The sequence below is a fragment of the Triturus cristatus genome, chromosome 12 (genome assembly GCF_964204655.1).
Source record: "Triturus cristatus chromosome 12, aTriCri1.1, whole genome shotgun sequence".
NCBI lineage: Eukaryota > Metazoa > Chordata > Amphibia > Caudata > Salamandridae > Triturus > Triturus cristatus.
Genome location: NC_140595.1, coordinates 583,009,816 through 583,030,908, shown reverse-complemented (window position 1 = coordinate 583,030,908; position 21,093 = coordinate 583,009,816). Strand labels below are relative to the sequence as shown.

Sequence of the window (21,093 nt, the reverse complement as noted above, 5' to 3'; positions counted from 1 at the left end):
TTTAAATACAGGCTAACCCCCTGAGAGTGATGGCATTCTGGTTTTTGACAAGAAGCACATAGACACACAAAGTAGTTGCATGTGCCCTGGAGACCACTGTCGCTGTGTGTGCTTTGTGAGACTGCAAACATAATTTGGTTTTAGACAATTTATTTATATATTTTAGCAGGCGCCCAGCTGCTCTCCCAACACGAACATACAAAACCAATAATGAAACCAAACAAGCCTGCGCTTTTTCTTCTTAGGAATGCATTTTGCATCAAAAAGCTCTATTGCTTTTTTCTTTGTAACCCTGATTGCAAAGTAAGAGTTGTTGTATCATTTTGATAGTTTTTAAAAAAAACATTTTTTAACTACTTTGGTTTGGGAATATTTTACTTATTTCTGAACTGTAATTTTGGCGTGGCTTTTCATACAGCCCAATCGGTGTGATCTGAAGAATGTGTCTATTTGTGCTAAGCTATTAAAGGCAGTGATGAGATTCCTTGCAGACACCCATTTATTAGGTGTAAGATTAGGACTGTTTTGGATGAAACCAGCCTCACATCAAGACTGCAGGATCTTTCCCCATGGTTAAATCAGTAGTGATTTACATAGAGAAACTGGGTGTCTTAAAGCGACACATTCCGCTCAGGGGTGTGGAATTTATTAAAATACCTATCTGTCCAGGGGGCAGGTTGCTTCATAAATCTACTTGTCCGGTAACAAAATCCACTTGTCCCTTAGGTGCCATGTTGTGCGACGACAAATTATGGCAGCAATCTCATTATCTAAGAGCTCTGATACAGCGTCTCTGATTCTGCCAGGGCTCACACCATAGTAGTGTGTGAATACTTGCAATCCCCTTATTTTGCCACCTTTCCACAGATCTACATATTGGGGCTGAAGGTAGTGGTAAGGGGAAACATCTTTTACGTTGCATGCAATACATCGCAAACCATTACAATGCAAGTCTTTCCAACGACTTGCTGTAGGGGGCAGAAGGTGTTGGATTTTAAATCCAACACCTTCCCTACTGTTGCACAGACTGGAGTTGGAATAGTGAGTTATACTATTCCAACATCCAGCGCCCCCTGCAGCAAGTCGTTGTAACGAAGCAGTCTTTGTAACAACCGCGTTGTAAAAGCATGCGATGTATCGCCTGTGTTGTAACGTGGCCTATTCAGTGGTAAGCAATAGTTCCAGGGTTAGAATGCCATTTTGAGTCTGTGCAAACCTACCAATCTGCGTGTTTTAAGGGTTTTCAACAACTCTTCTCTAATCCGTTCCCACACTGAGAAATGTTAGCAATTTACTCCCGACTATGGCAGACGTAAACCTTCTTTCAGAGTTGGGGGAAAAAAGTGGTTGGAGGGAAAGTGAACTTGCAAACACTTAGGTTTTCGCATGAGCAAATCTCCACATGTATATTTGCTAATGCTAAAATAAAGTTATCAAATATTTTCTAGGAGTACTATTTCTTGTCCTACTTCTGTAAATTCTTTGGAATTCACGAAATCCGTATAGCTGCACTTAAGGCAAGGATATATACCATGGGTGCAGTTTTGAGACTTTAATATATGGGCCCCTAATTTGGTCAGGCGTTGGCCGTGACCTTATGAGTTTATTCAAATTCTGTGTGTCTCGCTCTGTATCGTCTAGCTTCACTGTGAGTGATCGCATTCTGCTCTTTCACAAGGAGCATATCGCCACACAAAGTTTTGTTCAGTGCAAGTAACTACTGTGGCAGTGCGTGCTTTTTGAGACCAAAAACCACTTTTGCCCATGTATTTTATAATGGTGAGGGCCCGGCAGTTCCCACACCAGTGAGGTTTTTCAAAAAGCATGCCATAACAAGTCACACATTTACTAAACTAAAAAGCTGATCACCAATTACTGGCTTTGCCAATGCTTGTTTATTTTTGTTTCCCATAATCGAATTGAAACTGGTTACACCGATTTTCCATTATGAATATTTTGGGGCAACACTAGCATGCATCAACACGTTACTAAATGATGCTGCAAAGAAATGGTACCTACAATTTTACAGTGGTTTGGCTAAATGTTTTTGTTTTCCTGTTTTCATTTTTTTAATGAACGTTTTATTTTGAAAGCACAGAATCATCAATCTTGCTTTCAAGGTTCTGCAATTATTTGCATCAAATCAGTGAGCATTCTGGGAGCATTATACATAGCCTCATATTACTAAACTTTGAAAACGTCTGTCTACACTTTTATACTGGAACCACTGTTAGTAAGTAGTGCAGTCAGAGCTTACAACATTTACTTGGAGTGCTCACCCTAATAATAAAGGCTTTCGATTAATGAACCAGAAATACAAGTTTGAACCGTATTCACATATGGGCAAAAATATTACCTTAACTGCAGACGGTGACCTTTCCTGATCCATAATGTGGTACTGCAAACTGGCAGCCAAAGGGTTTGTTCTGCAGGGTATTGGGCCTACTTGTCCCAGGGACAAAATACACATGAAAGCTTGTTGCCCTTGAACTCAAACAATACGTCCTGGGCTTCGGGCTATAGGAATTCCCCATCCCTGCCGCTGCATAATAAGATAATTTTGCTGTTTCACAGTTTTTGTCCAGCAGTATTTCTCTATTTTCATGCTGTAGTTTTGGGAAACAGATTTGTTTAATGTAAATTCACCAAAATAGCTCAGTGCCTCATTGAATGCCTTGATAAATGAAGTAAATTTTATTTTGTTTCTGACACAGTATAGTTTGTGTTTTATTGGATCCTATTTTTGAAAATAAAATTTAGCTACCTGTTGTTTCTTTCTTTGTTGAAAAGTATCAATGTTTCAGTTTTCATTTGTGGAAGTTAAAACTTTGTTTTATATGTTCTTGTGGTAGGAAAGGGCAAATTAAATCGCAAGCATAAGTGTTTTGGGGTTACTTGTGGTCGTGTCCTGCGGAAAAATGGCCTTGCTGTTCATGCTGGACTTCTTGTGTGGCTGGTCACTCCTTATTTGCATATGATTGCCTCTACTGTGTAATGGCACAATTGAGGAGAAAAGTGGTTCAGACTGATTTAAGCTATTTCTATCCATCATTGTGGTGGTGGTTTTTCATTGTATTCTCCAATCCATGTTCCTCTTCTTTGCTATCCTTCGTGCAACACTGGTTTAGAAGTTTGACTGTGGGGCGAGTTTTGCACTTCTGGGCACTAAACATTTGCGTACCTCTTCTGCCCAAAGCTATGCTCTCTTCTTCCAGTCTGAGAACAGGGAGCCGTGGATGTGCGAAAACTACTTGTATCACAAACAACAATCCTCTGCCAGTAAAAGTGCCACCCATGTTCCCACCTTGTCTTGCATCTCTTGAGACATCAGATGGCTGGGATAGTACAGGCAGTAGAGCAGACTGTCATTCTGCTGCCTGTCTCCGGTCTCTTGAGACTTGGGGCAGGTGTCAGATCGACGTCTGCCAGCCTTTAAGACCGTTTTTGTTCCCCCTGCTCTGACTTCTGAACAGTGACTAACCCGCTTTCAAATCTGGTGTGTATGTGTGTGCGCAAATGGCTTTGTGAAAACCATAGACAGCCAACCTCCATCTGGATCTTGGTGGAAACCATTCTCCTTCAGCTAGAGAAACTGCAGTTTGTCAAAAATGAGAAAATAACACCAAGGCCATGCAGGTCTGAATTTGACTTCCTGCTAAACTGTCAAGAATCAGAAAAATAGTATTTTGATTCAGCCCGTTCAAATTTGGAAAATGCAAAAGAAGCTGGGTGTCTGGACTATCATCACGCAGGCTGTCACCCTTTTCACAGCTTGGAATCAGTCGCCACAGCAGTTCTTAAGTCTCCATCTTCTGGCTGAGTAGGGCAGTGTTGCATTCTGATTTTAATAGATCTATCCGTGGCTGTCTAAAGAGCCAGTCACAGGCCATATGTATATGGTTACCCAACTGTGGTTTCAGAGCTACAGCTTTCTTTTATTCCTTTTTCCTACATTGAACAGAACAGAAGCGGTTAGTCTTGCAAATTTGACTTCCTAATAAATCCCCTGTCTCATGGAGTAACTTAGGGAGCAGTGGGCTTGCTTCTGCTTTTAATGCATACTTCAGCCTTTTGATGAATCCAGCTGCAAAAATTGAATATTTCTTTCTGCAATTAAGCTGACCATATGTAGTTCATTATCAGTGTTACTCCGTGAACAACAGATGATAGACTTCATTTCCTAACTTTTTCAAATTGATGGCTGAGTGACCTTAAACCACTCAAAATGAAATCCTGTAAATACAGATACCATGTTAATAGGAGCTCCTCCGAAGGACTGCCATAAAGAAATTAGGTCAGTTGAATTGGGCAGGCTATCAAAAAGGAGAGAAGTAGTAGTTTGGAATTTTACTGGTCCATAGTCTATCATTCAAAACATTTATCAAAACACAGTGAGGCTGCAGGACAGACGATGTTGTGGACTACAGAGGCCCTCACTTATGACTTAGGGGGAAACCACAAATCAGTAACAACTCTTGTGTTGCAAGATTTGTTTTCTAGAAAGGACACTCGGCCTAAGTTGTAATTTAGTGTATTTTGATTGTGGAAGTCCAGTTCTTTAACATATTAGATAGCAGGGTTCTGGCTAGGGTACAGTTTAATGTGACTTAAGATATAGTTTACAGTCTTGCCATTTAGTGACTTGATGATCTGCAATAACGCCTTAAATTTAATTCTGATTTGCAATGGGAGCGGGTGCAAACATCTGCAGATAGGAACTATTTATTTTTTTTATTTTATTTTCCAGGGGAAATTTCGATTGCAATTGAAGTGCCAATTTTTGCAGCTCGTAACTTTGATATTTCTTTGTTTCAACAAGCATATTCATGCCATGGTTTCGTTTCCAGCCTATGGTGGCTCTCGCTGCAGTGGCTCAGTGGGGCACTGGATAATAACTGACATATCTTTGTTAACAGTTTCACTTACTAGCGAGACAAGTCTATAATGGAATATACGTAACTGCCAAAGATAGATTCATAAGCTTCTTTGAAGGGGTGATATCCCAGTTTCCAATCTGTATGTTTTTGTATAGCCTATTGCCACTCTTCATTTAAGCTTTAGAGATGATCAATGAGAGTTATAACTTGGCCTAACCAATTTCTCTCCCCCCTAAGCCGGTACCTCCCTGTACACATGCTGAATTTGCAAGAGGTCGTGCAGACGGCAAGCCTAAAATACTGCATGTGTAGTATAATATCAGCAGCTATTGAAAGTAACTACCAAGTTGAGTAACGAGTGGTTATAGTTGAACATTAAGTGGGGAAAGAAAAGTGCTCCATCTCAGAGGCAGCATGCAATTAAGCATGGTTGTGTGGTTACGGTCACTCCATAATAAATCTGTTCCTTAAACTAACTAAAAGCTATCCCATGTTCCTCCCATTCAGACATTGAGGAGAATGTTGGATGAACCCTATGTCTCTCACCTCATGTCCTTGGATATTGTGTAAAAGTTATTCACTGTAGAAAGTGTCGTTGGAAATAAGTAAAATGATTATTTCTGTAACCCTAACCCGGGTACTAAATTGTTCTTTCCCCAAAGCATCTTTAAAGTTAATGCCTTTTTGTAATAACATCTCAAAATAATCACTAGGCTAATTTCTGGATCCGCCACCCATGACAGCTTAACCTTCATTTTAGATTGTCTCACTAAATAAATATTTGACAGTAAGCTCTGCATCTTTCTTTAGAACTGGCAGGATTGTAAATTATAGTGCATCGCGATTCTTCCAGATCAAGAATGTAGAATTTCATCTTCTCTCATCTCCAGCGTGTGCATGTGTGTATATATATATATATATATATATATATATATTTCCCACTGCTATATTTCCCAAGTTGGGAACGAAGATATGGACACGGACTCCAAGTAGGTGCGTAATTTCCTTTTTATTTAGATAAGCAGATGCTTCGGCATGGCGGCAAGACTTGTTTCGCCCAACAGATGGGCTTGATCACACACACACACACACACACACACACACACACACACTCACACTCTCTCTCTTTTCAAGTTATATTTTCTGAGACCACTCCTGGGCATGTGAATTGTCATTCGCATTATCCAGTCCATATATAAGTAAAGTTTTAATTGATGGGTGAGGTTTACTTTTTATTTATGTAATTGCACACAACATGCCTATAGTGCGCCATCGTCCTCTTTCTCAAGGCACTTATCTATCCATTACATTTTTATGCTCACATCACAACTAATCTGGTTTCCTCTTCAAGTCTGCCAGTGTCTTACCCCAGCTCATGTATTGTTGCACCAGGGTTATATTATGTCCCTCTACTAATGTGGCCAAAAACTCTAAGTTAACATGTTGAGGGTGTGCTGTTGTGGATTTGTACCTGTTTAACGATCATAGTTTAACTTTTGTCCTGTCTTGATGGTTTACCCAGGGTATAATTGGACCTCTGCCATCATAGGAACCTCATTTGTATTTGGTTGTTTGACCTGACCAAGGCAGGTGCCTTCCTGAACTTTTGTTTTATGATCTTTACCCTCTTGGTCCACTTCTTTATCTTAAGAAGTTCTTCTGCTGAGAACAAGTAGTCACATCTCATCTGTTCTTTCTCACTCTGCAGACTGTTTGATGGCCTCAGCAGGGCACATGTTTCAGGAGTGATTTGAAAGCAATCTGTGCCTAATTCACTTGGTCCCCTGAAGGTCTCTTGTAAAAGGCTTTTATTCTTAATTTTCAACTTTGAGCTGTTGCACCTGCTTTCCACCTCTGACATTTCTCCTTCACTCTAGGGTACGATCTTGCCTGTTCTCTTCCAGGGGATCCTCATCAAAGTCATAAGCACTGAATATTCCCGCCCATGAGCGGGGACCCCGGAAATAATAAAATTATATATGAAGAACATATATATACAGCTCTGTATATGTATAAACATATATTATTTTTTCCCAAGCAAATGCAGCCCCCATAGAAGGCTATACAATGTAGAGACAAATATCCAATAATGCACGTCTAGGCAGGACACATCGCCGGTTATCCACTCTGCGTCGAAGTCCAGATCTCCGGTGATAGGGCTATCACCGTCGAGGCGGTCCCCCGCGGTGGGATACCAGGAAACGTCACACATTCGTCTGACTTTCAAGAAAGTATTGAGACGCAAATCTCCTCATAGATTGGTATATACCACATCGGAGCACGATTCATCGCGTCCGATTTCAATTTCACCTTCAGCCTCTGAAGGCTCGAGATCAAGATCCGGATCGCCGGAGGTGTTGGGTCTCTCTCCAGCTCCTCCAGTGGAGCATACATCTCAAGAAGAGGACCATGCTCTGCCTCAGAGCCCCGTCAGGGAAATGCCTCAGAATACTTCAATGATTCAGGCAGTTAAGGATTCCTTAACAAGATTAAGGACTCTGGAACAACCATCACGACCAGCAAGATCCCATTCTCGAGGAAGAGAATTCCAAAGGCGCTCACGCTCGCCCAGAAGGCGATCCAGGTCCACCTCTGATAGAAGAGAGTCAATCAGATCGGGGAAAAGGCGGCGGAGGTCTCCCTCATCCTCCTTGTCAAGCCGTTCGTCCAGAAGGGATTACTCACCCACACTCACAGATACTCCACCATCTAGAGTGTCGCCAGTGGACGACATCACCACTTTTCAAGATGTGTTGTGCAGAGGAGCGACTAAGTTGAACATTCCCATGCCTGTTCAAGAAACCACCTCCTCGGTCATCTTCAAGACCCTTCATGAGCGAGCGGTGTCTCGTCCACTGTTGACTTTAGTCCCTGGGTTGCTTAAACCGGTAATTGATATCTTCCTCACGCCAGCGACTATCAAATCTGCGCCGGCGTGGATTCTTAAGAAATATCGTCCGGCTCCTGAGGATCCTCTATTTCTCAAGGCGGACCCTCCACTGGACTCTGTGATCACGGCTGCTGCCAGAAAAACTCATTCAGTGGTGTCGTCATCCACAGTGCCGCCGGATAAGGAAAGTAAATCACAAGACTCTTGGGGGAGAAGAGTATGTGGCTCGGCGGCCTCTAGTCTGAAAGTGGCTAGTGCCTCAGCGCTTCTGGGGCGCTACGACAGATCACTATGGGACTCCCTGCAGAGATTTATAGAAAAAGTACCTTCCGAAGACAGAAAGGACTTTGAAGAAATCTTGCACGAGGGCAGCCTAGTTTCAAACCAAGTGATAAGCGCAGCAGCGGATGGAGCAACGTTGGCAGCACACTCGTATGCTCATGGTAAGGCTGACGGCCTTGAAACCTGAAGCACAGGCAAGAATTCTGAATCTGCCTTTCTCGGGTAGTTCGCTTTTCGGTTCTCATGCAGATGACGAAATGGCTCGAATGAAGTCAGAACTCGAGACCATGAAAGCCGTGGGGCTAGAGAAACGGAAAGAATTCCGTCTCCGTAGGGGAACCGACAGGCGTAGCTACCAACAGAGGGTTCAAACCCCTCACTGGCAGAAAAATCAAGACCAACAAGGGCAGAAGAAGCAACAATTTCAGTCCCGCAGATCATCCAGGGGACGTGGAAATAACCGCCAGGCCGGCGGTGGGAATAAGGCTCAAGGAAAGCAATGAGAGACTGCTTCCTCCAATGCCGTCCACCGCTCCGGTGGGAGGAAGTATTGCAAACCATCTTCCAGAGTGGCAATCCATCACAAAGGACAAGTGGGTTCCAAATATACTGCGACATGGATACTCGCTTAGTTTCCGGAGTCGTCCTCCCTCGATCCACCCTGGACAATCATCTCAACACCTCAAGATGCTAAGAGAAGAAGTGGCGACCCTTCTGCTCAAATCAGCAATAGAAAGAGTTCCCAGGGCGCAGAGAGAGAGAGAGGAGTCTACTCCAGATATTTTCTAATTCAAAAAAGAAATACAAAAGCAGAGTTCAGACCCATCTTGGACTTACGGACACTCAACAAGCATATCAAAAGAGAAAAGTTTTGCATGCTTGCGCTTCACCAAATATATCCTCATCTCTGGCAAGGCGATTGGATGTGCTCGCTGGATCTGCAAGACGCGTACTTTCATGTTCCCATCGTACAGAGTCATCGGAAATTTCTAAGGCTCGTAGTGGGGACCTCTCACTATCAGTTCAAGGTTCTACCATTTGGCCTGAAATCGGCCCCTCGAGTATTTACAAAATGCATGGCAGTAGTAGCGGCTGCACTGAGGCACGCAGGACTCTTCGTCTATCCCTATCTAGACGATTGGCTGATAAAAGGCCCATCGCCTCAGAGTGTACACTCACAGCTGGCACGCTGCCTGAATCTGTGTCACAGATTGGGGCTTAGGGTGAACTTCAAGAAATCCACCTTCACACCAACCCAAAGGATACACTACCTCGGTGCAACTATAGACTCCGCAGTAGGAAAAGTGTTTCCTTCGGAGGAGAGACTGTTATCCCTAATCCACAAAGGCAAGCAGATTATCACCAACAATCTGTCTACAGCGCGACAGATTTCCTCTCTGCTAGGGGCCATGGCATCTTGCATATTCCTGGTGCCCAATGCCAGATTGAGGATGCGTCCTCTCCAACAAGATCTGGAGGACAAATGGGACCAAAGGAATTCACTGTGGGAGGAAACAGTCTGTCTTTCCTCAGCGGCCAGGCAGTCAATTAAGTGGTGGTTGAAGCCACTTAATCTACAGGTGGAAATTCCTTTTCATCAAGAACCCCCATTTCGGACGCTGATCACCGACGCATCCCTGCAGGGTTGGGGTGCGCATCTGGGATCCCTACAGACCCAAGGACTATGGTCCAGCAGCGAACGGTTGTACCACATCAACATGCTAGAACTCAGGGCAGTCCACCTAGCCCTCAAAGCGTTCCTGCCCGCAATCAGGACGAGTCTCATTCTAGTACAAACGGACAATACCACCACAATGTACTACCTGAACAAACAGGGGGGTACTCGATCCAGGACACTCTCGCTGGAGGCTGTCCCTGTGGCACTGGAGCCTAGCAAGGAACATTTCGATAAAGGCGGTGCACCTGCCAGGAGAGCTCAACGTAAAGGCGGACTTGCTCAGTCGTCATTTTCAAGATCCAGACGACTGGGTACTCAACGACGAGGTGCTAGAGGGCATCTTCAAGGAGTGGAGACGTCCGCAAATAGATCTCTTCGCGGACGAAAACACCACGAAATGCCGAGGCTTCGCCTCAAGATACCATCGGCCAGGATCCATAGGGAATGCCCTTTTGATCGATTGGGCAATGACATTTGTGTACACCTTTCCGCCTCTCCCACTGATCCCCAAAGTGGTGACCAAACTGCAACACTCGTCTGCCAAGATGATCCTCATAGCACCGGACTGGCCGAGGCAGTGGTGGTACACGGATCTCCTCCACATGTCGATCCGACCTCACAAGCGCCTGCCGTGCAGACCGGACTTGTTAACCAAGATGCAGGGGAAGATTTACCATCCCAGTCTTCCCTCGCTGAGCTTAACAGCATGGCTCCTGAAGTCCTTCAGTATGGCCATTCAAACCTTCCCCAGGAGTGTATGACCAGACTGAAGGAAGCTAGGAGGCCTTCTACAAGACACTCTTATTTCTGTAAGTGGAAGAGGTTTTATGTATGGTGTATTCAACATCAGTATAACCCTACAAAATGTCAAGAGGAAGTGATTTTGCCTTATCTTCTTCACTTAGCCAGGGTGGGGTTGACATTTTCATCCATTAAAGTTCCCCTAGCGGCCATTACAGCATATAGGCGCTCCCCTTCTCAGCAGTCATTCTTTAAGCTGCAGGTGGTGAAGGATTTTTTGCAGGGGCTCAAACAGGTTTACCCCCCAGTAAGGCCTCCCTCGCCTTCTTGGGAGCTGAACTTATGCGTTCACCTTTCGAGCCCATACATAAAGCTACTTTGCAGCACCTTACGTGGAAAACAGCTTTTTAAATAGCTATCACTTCAGCACGTAGGGTGAGTGAAATACAGGCCCTCTGTTCTAAAGAACCCTACACAATTTTTCATCTGAATAGGGTAGTGATGAGAACTCATCCATCTTTTTTACCAAAGGTGGTGTCAGATTTTCATGTTAATCAGACTATCTCCTTACCAACCTTTTTTCCCAACCCCTCCTCGCCAGCTGAGAGGGCGTTGCACTCTTTAGATGTTAAGCGGGTTCTAAAATTCTACCTAGATAGGACTAAGGCTGTCTGGAAATCTGACCAATTGTTTGTAAACTATGGTGCTGTCCGCACAGGTTTTGCTGCATCTAAGCGTTCCATTGCTAGGTGGATTGTGTCAGGCATTAAATTGGCTTACCAACTGGCGCAGAAACCACTGGTCGCTCGACCTAAAGCGCATTCCACAAGAGGAAAGGCTGCTACTGCTGCTTTTCTCAATAATGTCCTACTCTCCGAGATCTGCAAAGCAGCCACTTGGAGATCTGTCCACACATTTACGAGGCATTATTGTCTGGACTCGGACACCAGAGCAGACACTCAAGTAGGACAAGCCTCCTTGAGGAATCTGTTCAATAACTAATTTGTCAATGGTTTTACTCCATGTATAGTGCAGTTCTCAATTGCCTGCAGGTCGAAGGTGGGCTTGCTATTCTATTCAGTGCTTATGACTATTGATGAGGATCCCCTGGAAGAGAAGGATAAGTTACTTACCTGTAATCCTAGTTCTCTTCTAGGGGTATCCTCATCAAAGTCATAAGCAACCCACCCGCCTCCCCAGGCAATTATGAGGAGTGGAATATTTAACATGGAGGAAGTATATCTTTGTGTTTAGGACTACGGTCCCGCAAAGAACAACTGACCCAACTGTCACCCCTGAGGCATGATGGGATATTGGAGTCAGGGCTGCCTTAAAGGCACGGTGCCAGTTTTTACCTGTAAAAGGCTTTTCAGTCTCTATGGTATTGTATTGCAATGCAGCCTGCAGGCTAACAATGTTTTGTGGATCTGTGTTTTTGCACCGTGTTCTCTTTTCTTTATCATGTGGGCTTTACCTCATTAAAAAACAAAAAAAAAGAGATTTAGGTGTATTATTATACCTATGGTGCATTATTGGATATTTGTGTCTACATTGTATAGCCTTCTATGAGGGCTGCATTGGTTTGGAAAAAATAATATATGTTTATACATATACAGAGCTGTATATAAATGTGTTTTTCATATATAATTTTATTATTTCCGGGGTCCCCGCACATGGCGGGAATATTCAGTGCTTATGACTTTGAGGATACCCCTGGAAGAGAACTAGGATTACAGGTAAGTAACTTATCCATCTCAGGTCATCACTTTTAATAGACTAGTCACAACTTCAGGGTCTCCATGCTCAACCCTACAGCCTCTCCAGGCTCTCTTTAACTTCTCCTCCTAGATCCAGTAGTGCACAGCCACATCATCTACCACTGTAAGCAGGTAGACTCTGTCCATCATCTCCTTGTGTTTGCTTTGTTCGCCCCAAGTTGGCAGGATATGCCCAGACGTGGGTCCCTTGCTCACTTTGCCACGGGATTCAAGCTAGCCTGGCTGATGAAGGGTGTTACCCAGAAGCCGGTCCCAGGATGCTTGTTTCCGGTTCAGGGAAGACCTGGCTTGGCAGTTAGGGCTGGACTGTTCCAATGAGGCACAGGGTCAAGACTGATTTGCATATAGCTGGGGTCTGAACTGAGGTGGCGAAGTGAGCTAAAGAATTATGATGGATTTAACCCAGATCTGTGACTGGGGGTGAGTGTCTGAAAAGTTTCAGCGCTCCGTCCACCATCTCCTTGTGTTTGCTTAGGGGACATGCCGCTACCTTCCTCTGTTCTTTTCAGGGTCACTATTGTGATGGACTACCTTTCAACAGTCCTTTAACATCTGGGACCTGCACTGGTTCACCGGGTCGTACATATGCAGTTGCCCAGGTCTCCATGCTCTCTGCTCATCATTTTCAGCCTAATTCTCTCATGCCTCAATGTCCCCTTTGTTGCAAATCTAAACCTTGTTTATGACCTCTCATAGCTGCTGACCAGATGCTGATAATGTATTTTCGATTTTCAGAATGCAAAATCCTACTAATATTTACCAAGACTAAACATTGAACATTGCCACTTTATGTAATACAGTCTGATTATCTGGGCTAAGACCAGAATTTGTTTTTGAGAAAATTGCAGAGTTTGAAAAATAGCACTAACTTGACGTTGAATATATTAAATGTTCTCTGCTATGTCATTCTAATTCTGAGACTCTTAAGCGCCTCCATCTCTTGAAGCTCGCAACCTTGCTACCCTGAGATATTTAAATGTCTAAGGAGTCTTTTGGCTATCCTTTTTGAAGTGCAACAGAATTGTCGTGCAGGCACATCAGTTGTAAATGTTCAATATCAAGTTAGTGGTTAACTTCATAAAAAAGAAAAGTACTTTACTTTAATAATGGGCAATAACACAGTGCATTTACACAGTGAAAACCAGAAGGTCTTAGAGTCTTCAGTGTCCCAGACACTACCCAAAACATACATATTGCTCCCTCAGGCCAGGAGATAGAATTCAGACTGCCACTCGACCCTGAGAAAATGCCTCATGATAGTTTGTACATTGGAAGGCGTAATGTACTCGAGGTGGTACATAGGTCTTGTTCTCAAGGTAGGTAAAGCCGTTGCTTCTCAGTAAATTCCTAGTTGTGGTGGATTGTTGCTATTGCTATTCATAGTGTTACTGAACAAAGTCTTTCTCGTTTTGTGGTCTTTTTTCCCCCCAAATCTCACTTGTGTAGAGTCCTGGACATGCCATATCCTAAAGCTTCTCCAACAAGTCTCATTCTATACTACTTGGCTTCTTCCTTCATCTAAGATAAACCCTCCTGCCAAACCTTATAAGCCTCTTGTAGAACACATACTTGGTGCCTCCAAATCTTACTACCACCTTAAATGAAAAAACGTATATTTGCTCATGCAAGGTAGTAAAACGATTTAAAGGACTTATGTGAAACACTCTCCCTTCGAAATGGCTATCAATCTCATTCTTACCTTTTTTTTTTTAAATGAGCATGCTGGTTGGAAGTTAACGTAGTGCACCCATTATTGTGGTTAGTGGAATTACATGCAGGATGACGCATCCAAATGTAAGCCTCCCAACAAATCTTTCCGAAGTCCAGCCAGTTATAATATTAGGATGGAATATCCAGCTGTAAGCCGCTTCAATCACCCTCTTTACCACAGCTTAAAAATGCAGTCATTCTTTCCAGGTTTTGGCTGTTTCTGTATGTCAGTGTTTTTTTAATCTCTGTAAGGTGCATGCAAATGCATTTGGTTAACCATGTGAGTGAGAATATATATTATTGGACTGGTGGAAGAATTAACAACATAGAAGCAGGTTTAAACTGTGGTTTAATGTGTGGGGCAAACAGTTCAGTGAAAGGCTACAGTAGAGTTGAGGGGGGGAGTGGTTGAGTATTTTCTCCAACATTTCAGAGTATTTCTGTGCAGTCATGCTTCACTTTAGTGCTTCTTTTCATAGATGTTATTGAAGACCTCCGATATTTTGCTGAAAATTTCAAGGTTTCTTGTTACTTGCATGCTTGTAAATCTTCGAGTCTCAACTCTGCATTTGAAAGTTGAAGGGGGTTGAACCCAGCTTATTTGCATAGTAGGGAAAATCCAATCCTAGCTCTGTTTTCCTAAGTCTTGGAGTTGGTACACTGCAGTCTTCGAATTGACTAGCCTCCTTATTTAACAGCTTTTACACCGTAGCTGTTTTACTGGGGCTTCCTAGCACTCACCATAGCAGTCTTTTGCTTCAAAATTATCTTGGCTCCATTCTGTTCTGCTTTATTGGATTAGTATTGTATTTGAGTTGTTTAAGTGTTTAACCACTAAATAGATCAAGCCAGATCTGACTAGGTTCATTTTATGGTTATTTTTGTGAATTGGTGTAGTCCAGTGCGGCTTGTTGTTCATTTGTATATTAGTCTGCCAATATCTGGGATTTTGTCAGTTTTATGCTTTTGGGATGACTGTTAGCACGTTTTTTTTATATAGCCATCTACTAAGAATTGTTACTTTCATTCCTTTCTCTTTTTTTCTGCAAATAAGACTTCTTTGGTTGTTGAGAGAATTAGTTTAAGTGACTGAAAGCGTGCTTCATGTTGAAGTAGTAATTGGTGTGGCCTTGGGCCATAATGGAACTTCTGAATAGATACAGCTCTTTTGAATTTCATTATTGGCTTAAACTTAAACAGTGCAGCATTCTACATTTCTGAAAAAAGCTTGTGTATATGAACCTCATTTGTTAAGCCAGCACCTCGTTTGTTAAGCCACTTTATTCTCTGAAGACAAGTACGCATTTTTTTAGCCTAACTTTCAGCATATTGCTCGTCTTAATTAACTGTTCTCTTCTGTTAAGATTGAGTATTGGGATACTTATTAGTTGGGGGTCGAAAAACATTAAAAACGGAGGTGGAGCTATTGTGTTTGAAATTAAATTGTCTCCATGCATCTTGAGGTATTTTTTTAAAGCAGCGAGCATAAAGTTAAAATTGATTATTTTAAAAAGTGTATAGTGAATAGAAATGCTCTGTTATATGGTCAGTGAGACTGATTTTTCTTATAGGTGGTACAGCAGTACCATGCACGTTAGACAAAACCTATGTTTTGGAACTTTAGTAGTTTACCTTAATGCAGGATGTTCTTTTGTGTTTTCACCCTCAGAGGATGCCAGCTCCTATCAGATTACGGGAGCTGATCCGGACCATCAGGACAGCTCGGACTCAAGCAGAGGAGCGGGAAATGATCCAGAAGGAGTGTGCGGCCATCAGGTCTTCCTTCCGTGAGGAGGACAACACATACCGCTGCAGGAATGTCGCAAAACTGTTGTATATGCATATGCTTGGCTATCCAGCACACTTTGGACAGGTTAGTTAATGTACAATGTACTAGTTTTGGCAAAGGTGAGCTAAATGCAGAAGCAGGTAGACCTATATCTGCAAATTACAGATTATTTTAGTGATATGCAGGATATCCAGAGGTTTTGACCCTTTTCGTTTAAAAAAAGAAAACTGCATGGTTGCACTATTTTATGAGGCATAGGTCAGCTTATTGATTGAAAGGCTATTTTTTAAACGGGCTTGTGCATGGTGCCTAACCTCGGCTGTCTGTATGATCAGTTGCATTAAAAGCATTTAAAGCCAGAAGAGGGGGGGGGGATATCATTTTCATATCCCGCTTCCAAACTGTGGAATGCCCTCCCTCTTGGTTTACGAAAGGCTCCCTCTGAATCAATTTTCAAAAAGAAGTTAAAGGCTTTTCTTTTTAATACATTTTTCTGTTTATCATACCTTCCTTTTAGTGCCTGTAGGATACTTTTCCACTTGGCGCCTGTGCACTTCTTTTGCAGTAGTAGTGCACTTCGCAAATGGTTTATTATAATTTGCTATGACTGCCAGACTGAGCTTCCTTGCATTCCGAAAAAACATTGAGTAGTTTGAAAATTCGTGGCTAGATAAATTGGTGTAGATGTGATACTTTGAGGTGTCAGTGAGTATATTTCATGATGTTCACACAGGGCATGTTATAGAACAGCCAAGGATGAGTGAAAATTTGTGGGGCATGGTTCTTCTGTAGAACCGGCTTTTTGGAGACACCCCCTCCTCCCCACTAGGAGAGTCAAAGCCAGTGGTGCAGGGGCCACCATAAAATCTACGGGTTCTTCTTGCTCAAATCATACATTACCAAAGAGACCAGGACAACCAGCCGTGGAGGGAAGTAAGTTATTTATTAGCTCGAGCTAAGGACAGAGGTCCCAGAATGGTACAAAGACAATTCTACGGAGACTGCTAGCTTACACATACTTATAGCGCTAGAGGGAAGTGCCCCTTTTTGACATGGTCACCCACACTTTGTGCCTGGTAAATGATGTGATTTGACTGAAAATGCACTAGGTTCCTTTTAACCAGGCTCCCAGTGCAAGAGCTCTTTCCCCAAACTGAACAATTGTTCCCCCAAGTGGGAAAATCCTTAGCATCCGCTGTAAGTCCCTAGTAAATGGTACCCTGGTACCTAGGAACTGCAGTACTAAAGAGGGCGCCTAAGGGCTGCAGCACAAATTGTGCCACCCTAACGGACCCCTCACCTAGCCCATGCAAGACTGCCAGTGCAGGCTGTGTGTCTTGGGGCAGACAAAACTGAAAATACGATATGTCACGCACCCCGTGTGCCATATTTCCTACCATTTCCTGTAATATTTGTAAGTCACCCTTACAGCACACCTAACAGCCCTAAGGCAGGGCACTGAATATTACATGTGAGGGAATACCTGCATGGCCAGATATGCCCCTGTGCTGGTTAGTTCCATTACTGCCAGTACAAGTGACCAGGAAAGCCAATTTAAAACATCTGCTGAGCACTTGTGAAAACGAGTTCTTCAGCAAGATGATGGCTTCACTGAAAATAGGGCTGTCTGGTATCAAACATCTCTTATTGGTAAACCCACACTGATGCCGTGTTAGATTTCCCAATACATGCACCCAGAGGGCACCTTAGAGGTGCCCCCTTGAAAATCTGCCAGCCTTTGTTGTACTTGCTGACTGGTTTCTGTCAGCGTGCCACCAAGACGCCATTCCGACTTCTAGGGTGATGGCATGTGCTCAGACCCAGAAAATAAGTCTGTCCGACAAGAGAGTGTAACATCCTCTTCCACAGTATGACCTGCTGATTAGCCTCAAAGAAGTTGTCGCCTTTGGAATGAAATTCTGGCTCCCCTCAAAGGAGAGAAACCACCTTCCCTGTCCAGAGCCCTCTTGGCACCTGGACAAGTTTGGAAAATTAGCTAGTCAGGTAGGTGTGCCACCTACAGGCTAGTACCACCCCTAAGGTGGGCTACTGTTGAGTGGGAACGATTTTTAAGAAGTAGCCATCTTTGTGATGGCATACTTCGGCATTCTGGGACAGAGTTATGCCCACTTCCCACAGGAAGTGGTCATATAGGGGGCTTAGTGACCATAGGGGTCATTAGCCCATTGGCTACTACCCTACACATCCCTAATGCCCCTAAGTTCAGTATTTAGGGGAGTCCCTGCCACCAGGGAAGCAGATCCTGATGACCTGCGAAGAAGAAGGGCATGAAGAGCCATAGAAGACTAAAGAGAACACATTACTTGGCCCCAGCTCTGCTGTCCTGTCTGCCGTTCTCAGCCAAACCTGTGCTAAAGAGAACTTGTCCTCCAGCTGTGTCTCCTTCAAACCTGGGAGGACTGCCTGCCTTCGATAAAGATCAAGACCTCCCGAAGAACTGCATCCTGCCGAAACTCCAAAAGAAATGACTCTCAGGCCTCCAGAACCACCAAAACCCGACACCTGAAGCCACCCACTGCACCTGTTGCCTCCTGCCCGAGTTGAAGTGGGCAACTGGTGTCAACAAGGTCCCCCAGCCCTCCAGAGCCCGAGTCTATTGTGGTTTCACCCCTCGTGGACTCCCCAATGTCGCCTGCAACTTCTGCACACAGGCCTCTGCAGCAGTCGCCCACAGGCAGAGGAGAAGAGGACCCCTGGTGTTCTTATGTCCCCGAGCATTGCAAGCCTTGTACCCCCTTTTGGTTCACCCAGATTGACCCTGTTCGCAGTGACCGATCTCTATTGAAACCTATAGGGGTGTCAATGCTATTTTGCACCCTGCACCCGGCCGCCCTATTGCTGCTGGTGGTGTACTGCTGGCGCATTGGACCATGCCCACCACTCATCTTAACTCCTGGAGATTGGTTTTGTACGTCGCTGTACTATACCTGTTGGCAGAACTTGGTGAAAATAATTAATATTTAAAAATGTACTTACTTGAGTGATTTTTCTCTGATGCCTAAACCTATATCAAGCTACATGCTATTTTTATAAATTGGTGTGGATATACTTCTTGAGTAGTGTTGTCATTTATTAATCGTGTGTATTTTGCAAATGTTTTGCACTCCTCGGTGTTAAGCCTAAAGCTGCTCAACCTCACTACCCTCAATAGAGCACTTTAAGATTGCTTAGCAAGACCCAGTCTACTCTGAAGGGAACCCCTGGACTCTTTACACTGTATATAAACGTATTGATAGATCACTGTAGGAAGCTGGATTTCTGTTGCAGTAACCTCCCACTTTTTGCCAGACTACTGATGCTTTTGACTTGATGTGCCCTGGGTCCCTGCCAATCTGATTCCCAGGGCCTGTGTTCTTTCCCAAAACTGTGAGAGAGAGAGAGAGATACTGTGAGAGAGAGAGATACTGTGAGAGAGAGAGATACTGTGAGAGAGAGAGATACTGTGAGAGAGAGAGATACTGTGAGAGAGAGAGATACTGTGAGAGAGAGAGATACTGTGAGAGAGAGAGATACTGTGAGAGAGAGAGATACTGTGAGAGAGAGAGATACTGTGAGAGAGAGAGATACTGTGAGAGAGAGAGATACTGTGAGAGAGAGAGATACTGTGAGAGAGAGATACTGTGAGAGAGAGAGATACTGTGAGAGAGAGAGATACTGTGAGAGAGAGAGATACTGTGAGAGAGAGAGATACTGTGAGAGAGAGAGATACTGTGAGAGAGAGAGATACTGTGAGAGAGAGAGATACTGTGAGAGAGAGAGATACTGTGAGAGAGAGATACTGTGAGAGAGAGATACTGTGAGAGAGAGATACTGTGAGAGAGAGATACTGTGAGAGAGAGATACTGTGAGAGAGAGATACTGTGAGAGAGAGATACTGTGAGAGAGAGATACTGTGAGAGAGAGATACTGTGAGAGAGAGATACTGTGAGAGAGAGATACTGTGAGAGAGATACTGTGAGAGAGAGATACTGTGAGAGAGAGATACTGTGAGAGAGAGATACTGTGAGAGAGAGATACTGTGAGAGAGATACTGTGAGAGAGAGATACTGTGAGAGAGAGATACTGTGAGAGAGAGATACTGTGAGAGAGAGATACTGTGAGAGAGAGATACTGTGAGAGAGAGATACTGTGAGAGAGAGATACTGTGAGAGAGAGATACTGTGAGAGAGAGATACTGTGAGAGAGAGATACTGTGAGAGAGAGATACTGTGAGAGAGAGATACTGTGAGAGAGAGAGATACTGTGAGAGAGAGAGATACTGTGAGAGAGAGATACTGTGAGAGAGAGAGATACTGTGAGAGAGAGAGATACTGTGAGAGAGAGAGATACTGTGAGAGAGAGATACTGTGAGAGAGAGATACTGTGAGAGAGAGATACTGTGAGAGAGAGATACTGTGAGAGAGAGATACTGTGAGAGAGAGATACTGTGAGAGAGAGATACTGTGAGAGCGAGAGAATGTGAGAGCGAGAGAATGTGAGAGCGAGAGAATGTGAGAGCGAGAGAATGTGAGAGCGAGAGAATGTGAGAGCGAGAGAATGTGAGAGAGCGAGAATGTGAGAGAGCGAGAATGTGAGAGAGCGAGAATGTGAGAGAGCGAGAATGTGAGAGAGCGAGAATGTGAGAGAGCGAACGACTAGACTGAGAGAGCGAACGACTAGACTGAGAGAGAGAACGACTAGACTGAGAGAGAGAACGACTAGACTGTGTGAGAGAGAGAACGACTAGACTGTGTGAGAGAGAGAACGACTAGACTGTGTGAGAGAGAGAACGACTAGACTGTGTGAGAGAGAGAACGACTAGACTGTGTGAGAGAGAGAACGACTAGACTGTGAGAGAGAGAGAGAGAGAGAACGAGAGAGAGAGAGAGAGAGAACGAGAGAGAGAGAGAGAGAGAACGAGAGAGAGAGAGAGAGAGAGAGAACGAGAGAGAGAGAGAGAACGAGAGAGAGAGAGAGAACGAGAGAGAGAGAGAGAACGAGAGAGAGAGAGAGAACGAGAGAGAGAGAGCGAACGAGAGAGAGAGAGAGAGAGAGAACGAGAGAGAGAGAGAGAGAGAGAACGAGAGAGAGAGAGAGAACGAGAATGAACACCCAGCAGAGGAGACTGTAGAGAACAACTGACTTGGCCCCAGCCCTACCGGCCAGTCTGCAGTTTTCCAGTGACCTCCAGAACTCCTGGGAGGACTGACTGCTTTCAACAAGGACCAGATCTCCTGTGAAAAACAGCTCTGCTCAAAAGAATCTCCAAAGCAAGGTTCTGAGCCTGCTGAGGAACAAGAAACCGATGCCTGGAACTACCACTGCACCCGTTGGCGACGGCCAGAGTT

At 44.0% G+C, this 21,093-nt stretch overlaps 1 protein-coding gene across 4 annotated transcripts in view; it reads left to right on the top strand.

The window, feature by feature from the left end:
• Positions 1 to 21,093, top strand: part of AP1G1 (adaptor related protein complex 1 subunit gamma 1) — a 691,372-nt gene that overhangs the window by 69,789 nt on the left and 600,490 nt on the right. For all 4 annotated transcript variants that reach the window (XM_085636792.1, XM_085636794.1, XM_085636795.1 and 1 more), the window contains one exon: positions 15,626 to 15,829. In XM_085636792.1, the coding sequence (XP_085492918.1) occupies positions 15,629 to 15,829 (201 nt within the window). In that variant the 5' untranslated portion in view covers positions 15,626 to 15,628. The remainder of the gene's footprint in view (positions 1 to 15,625; positions 15,830 to 21,093) is intronic.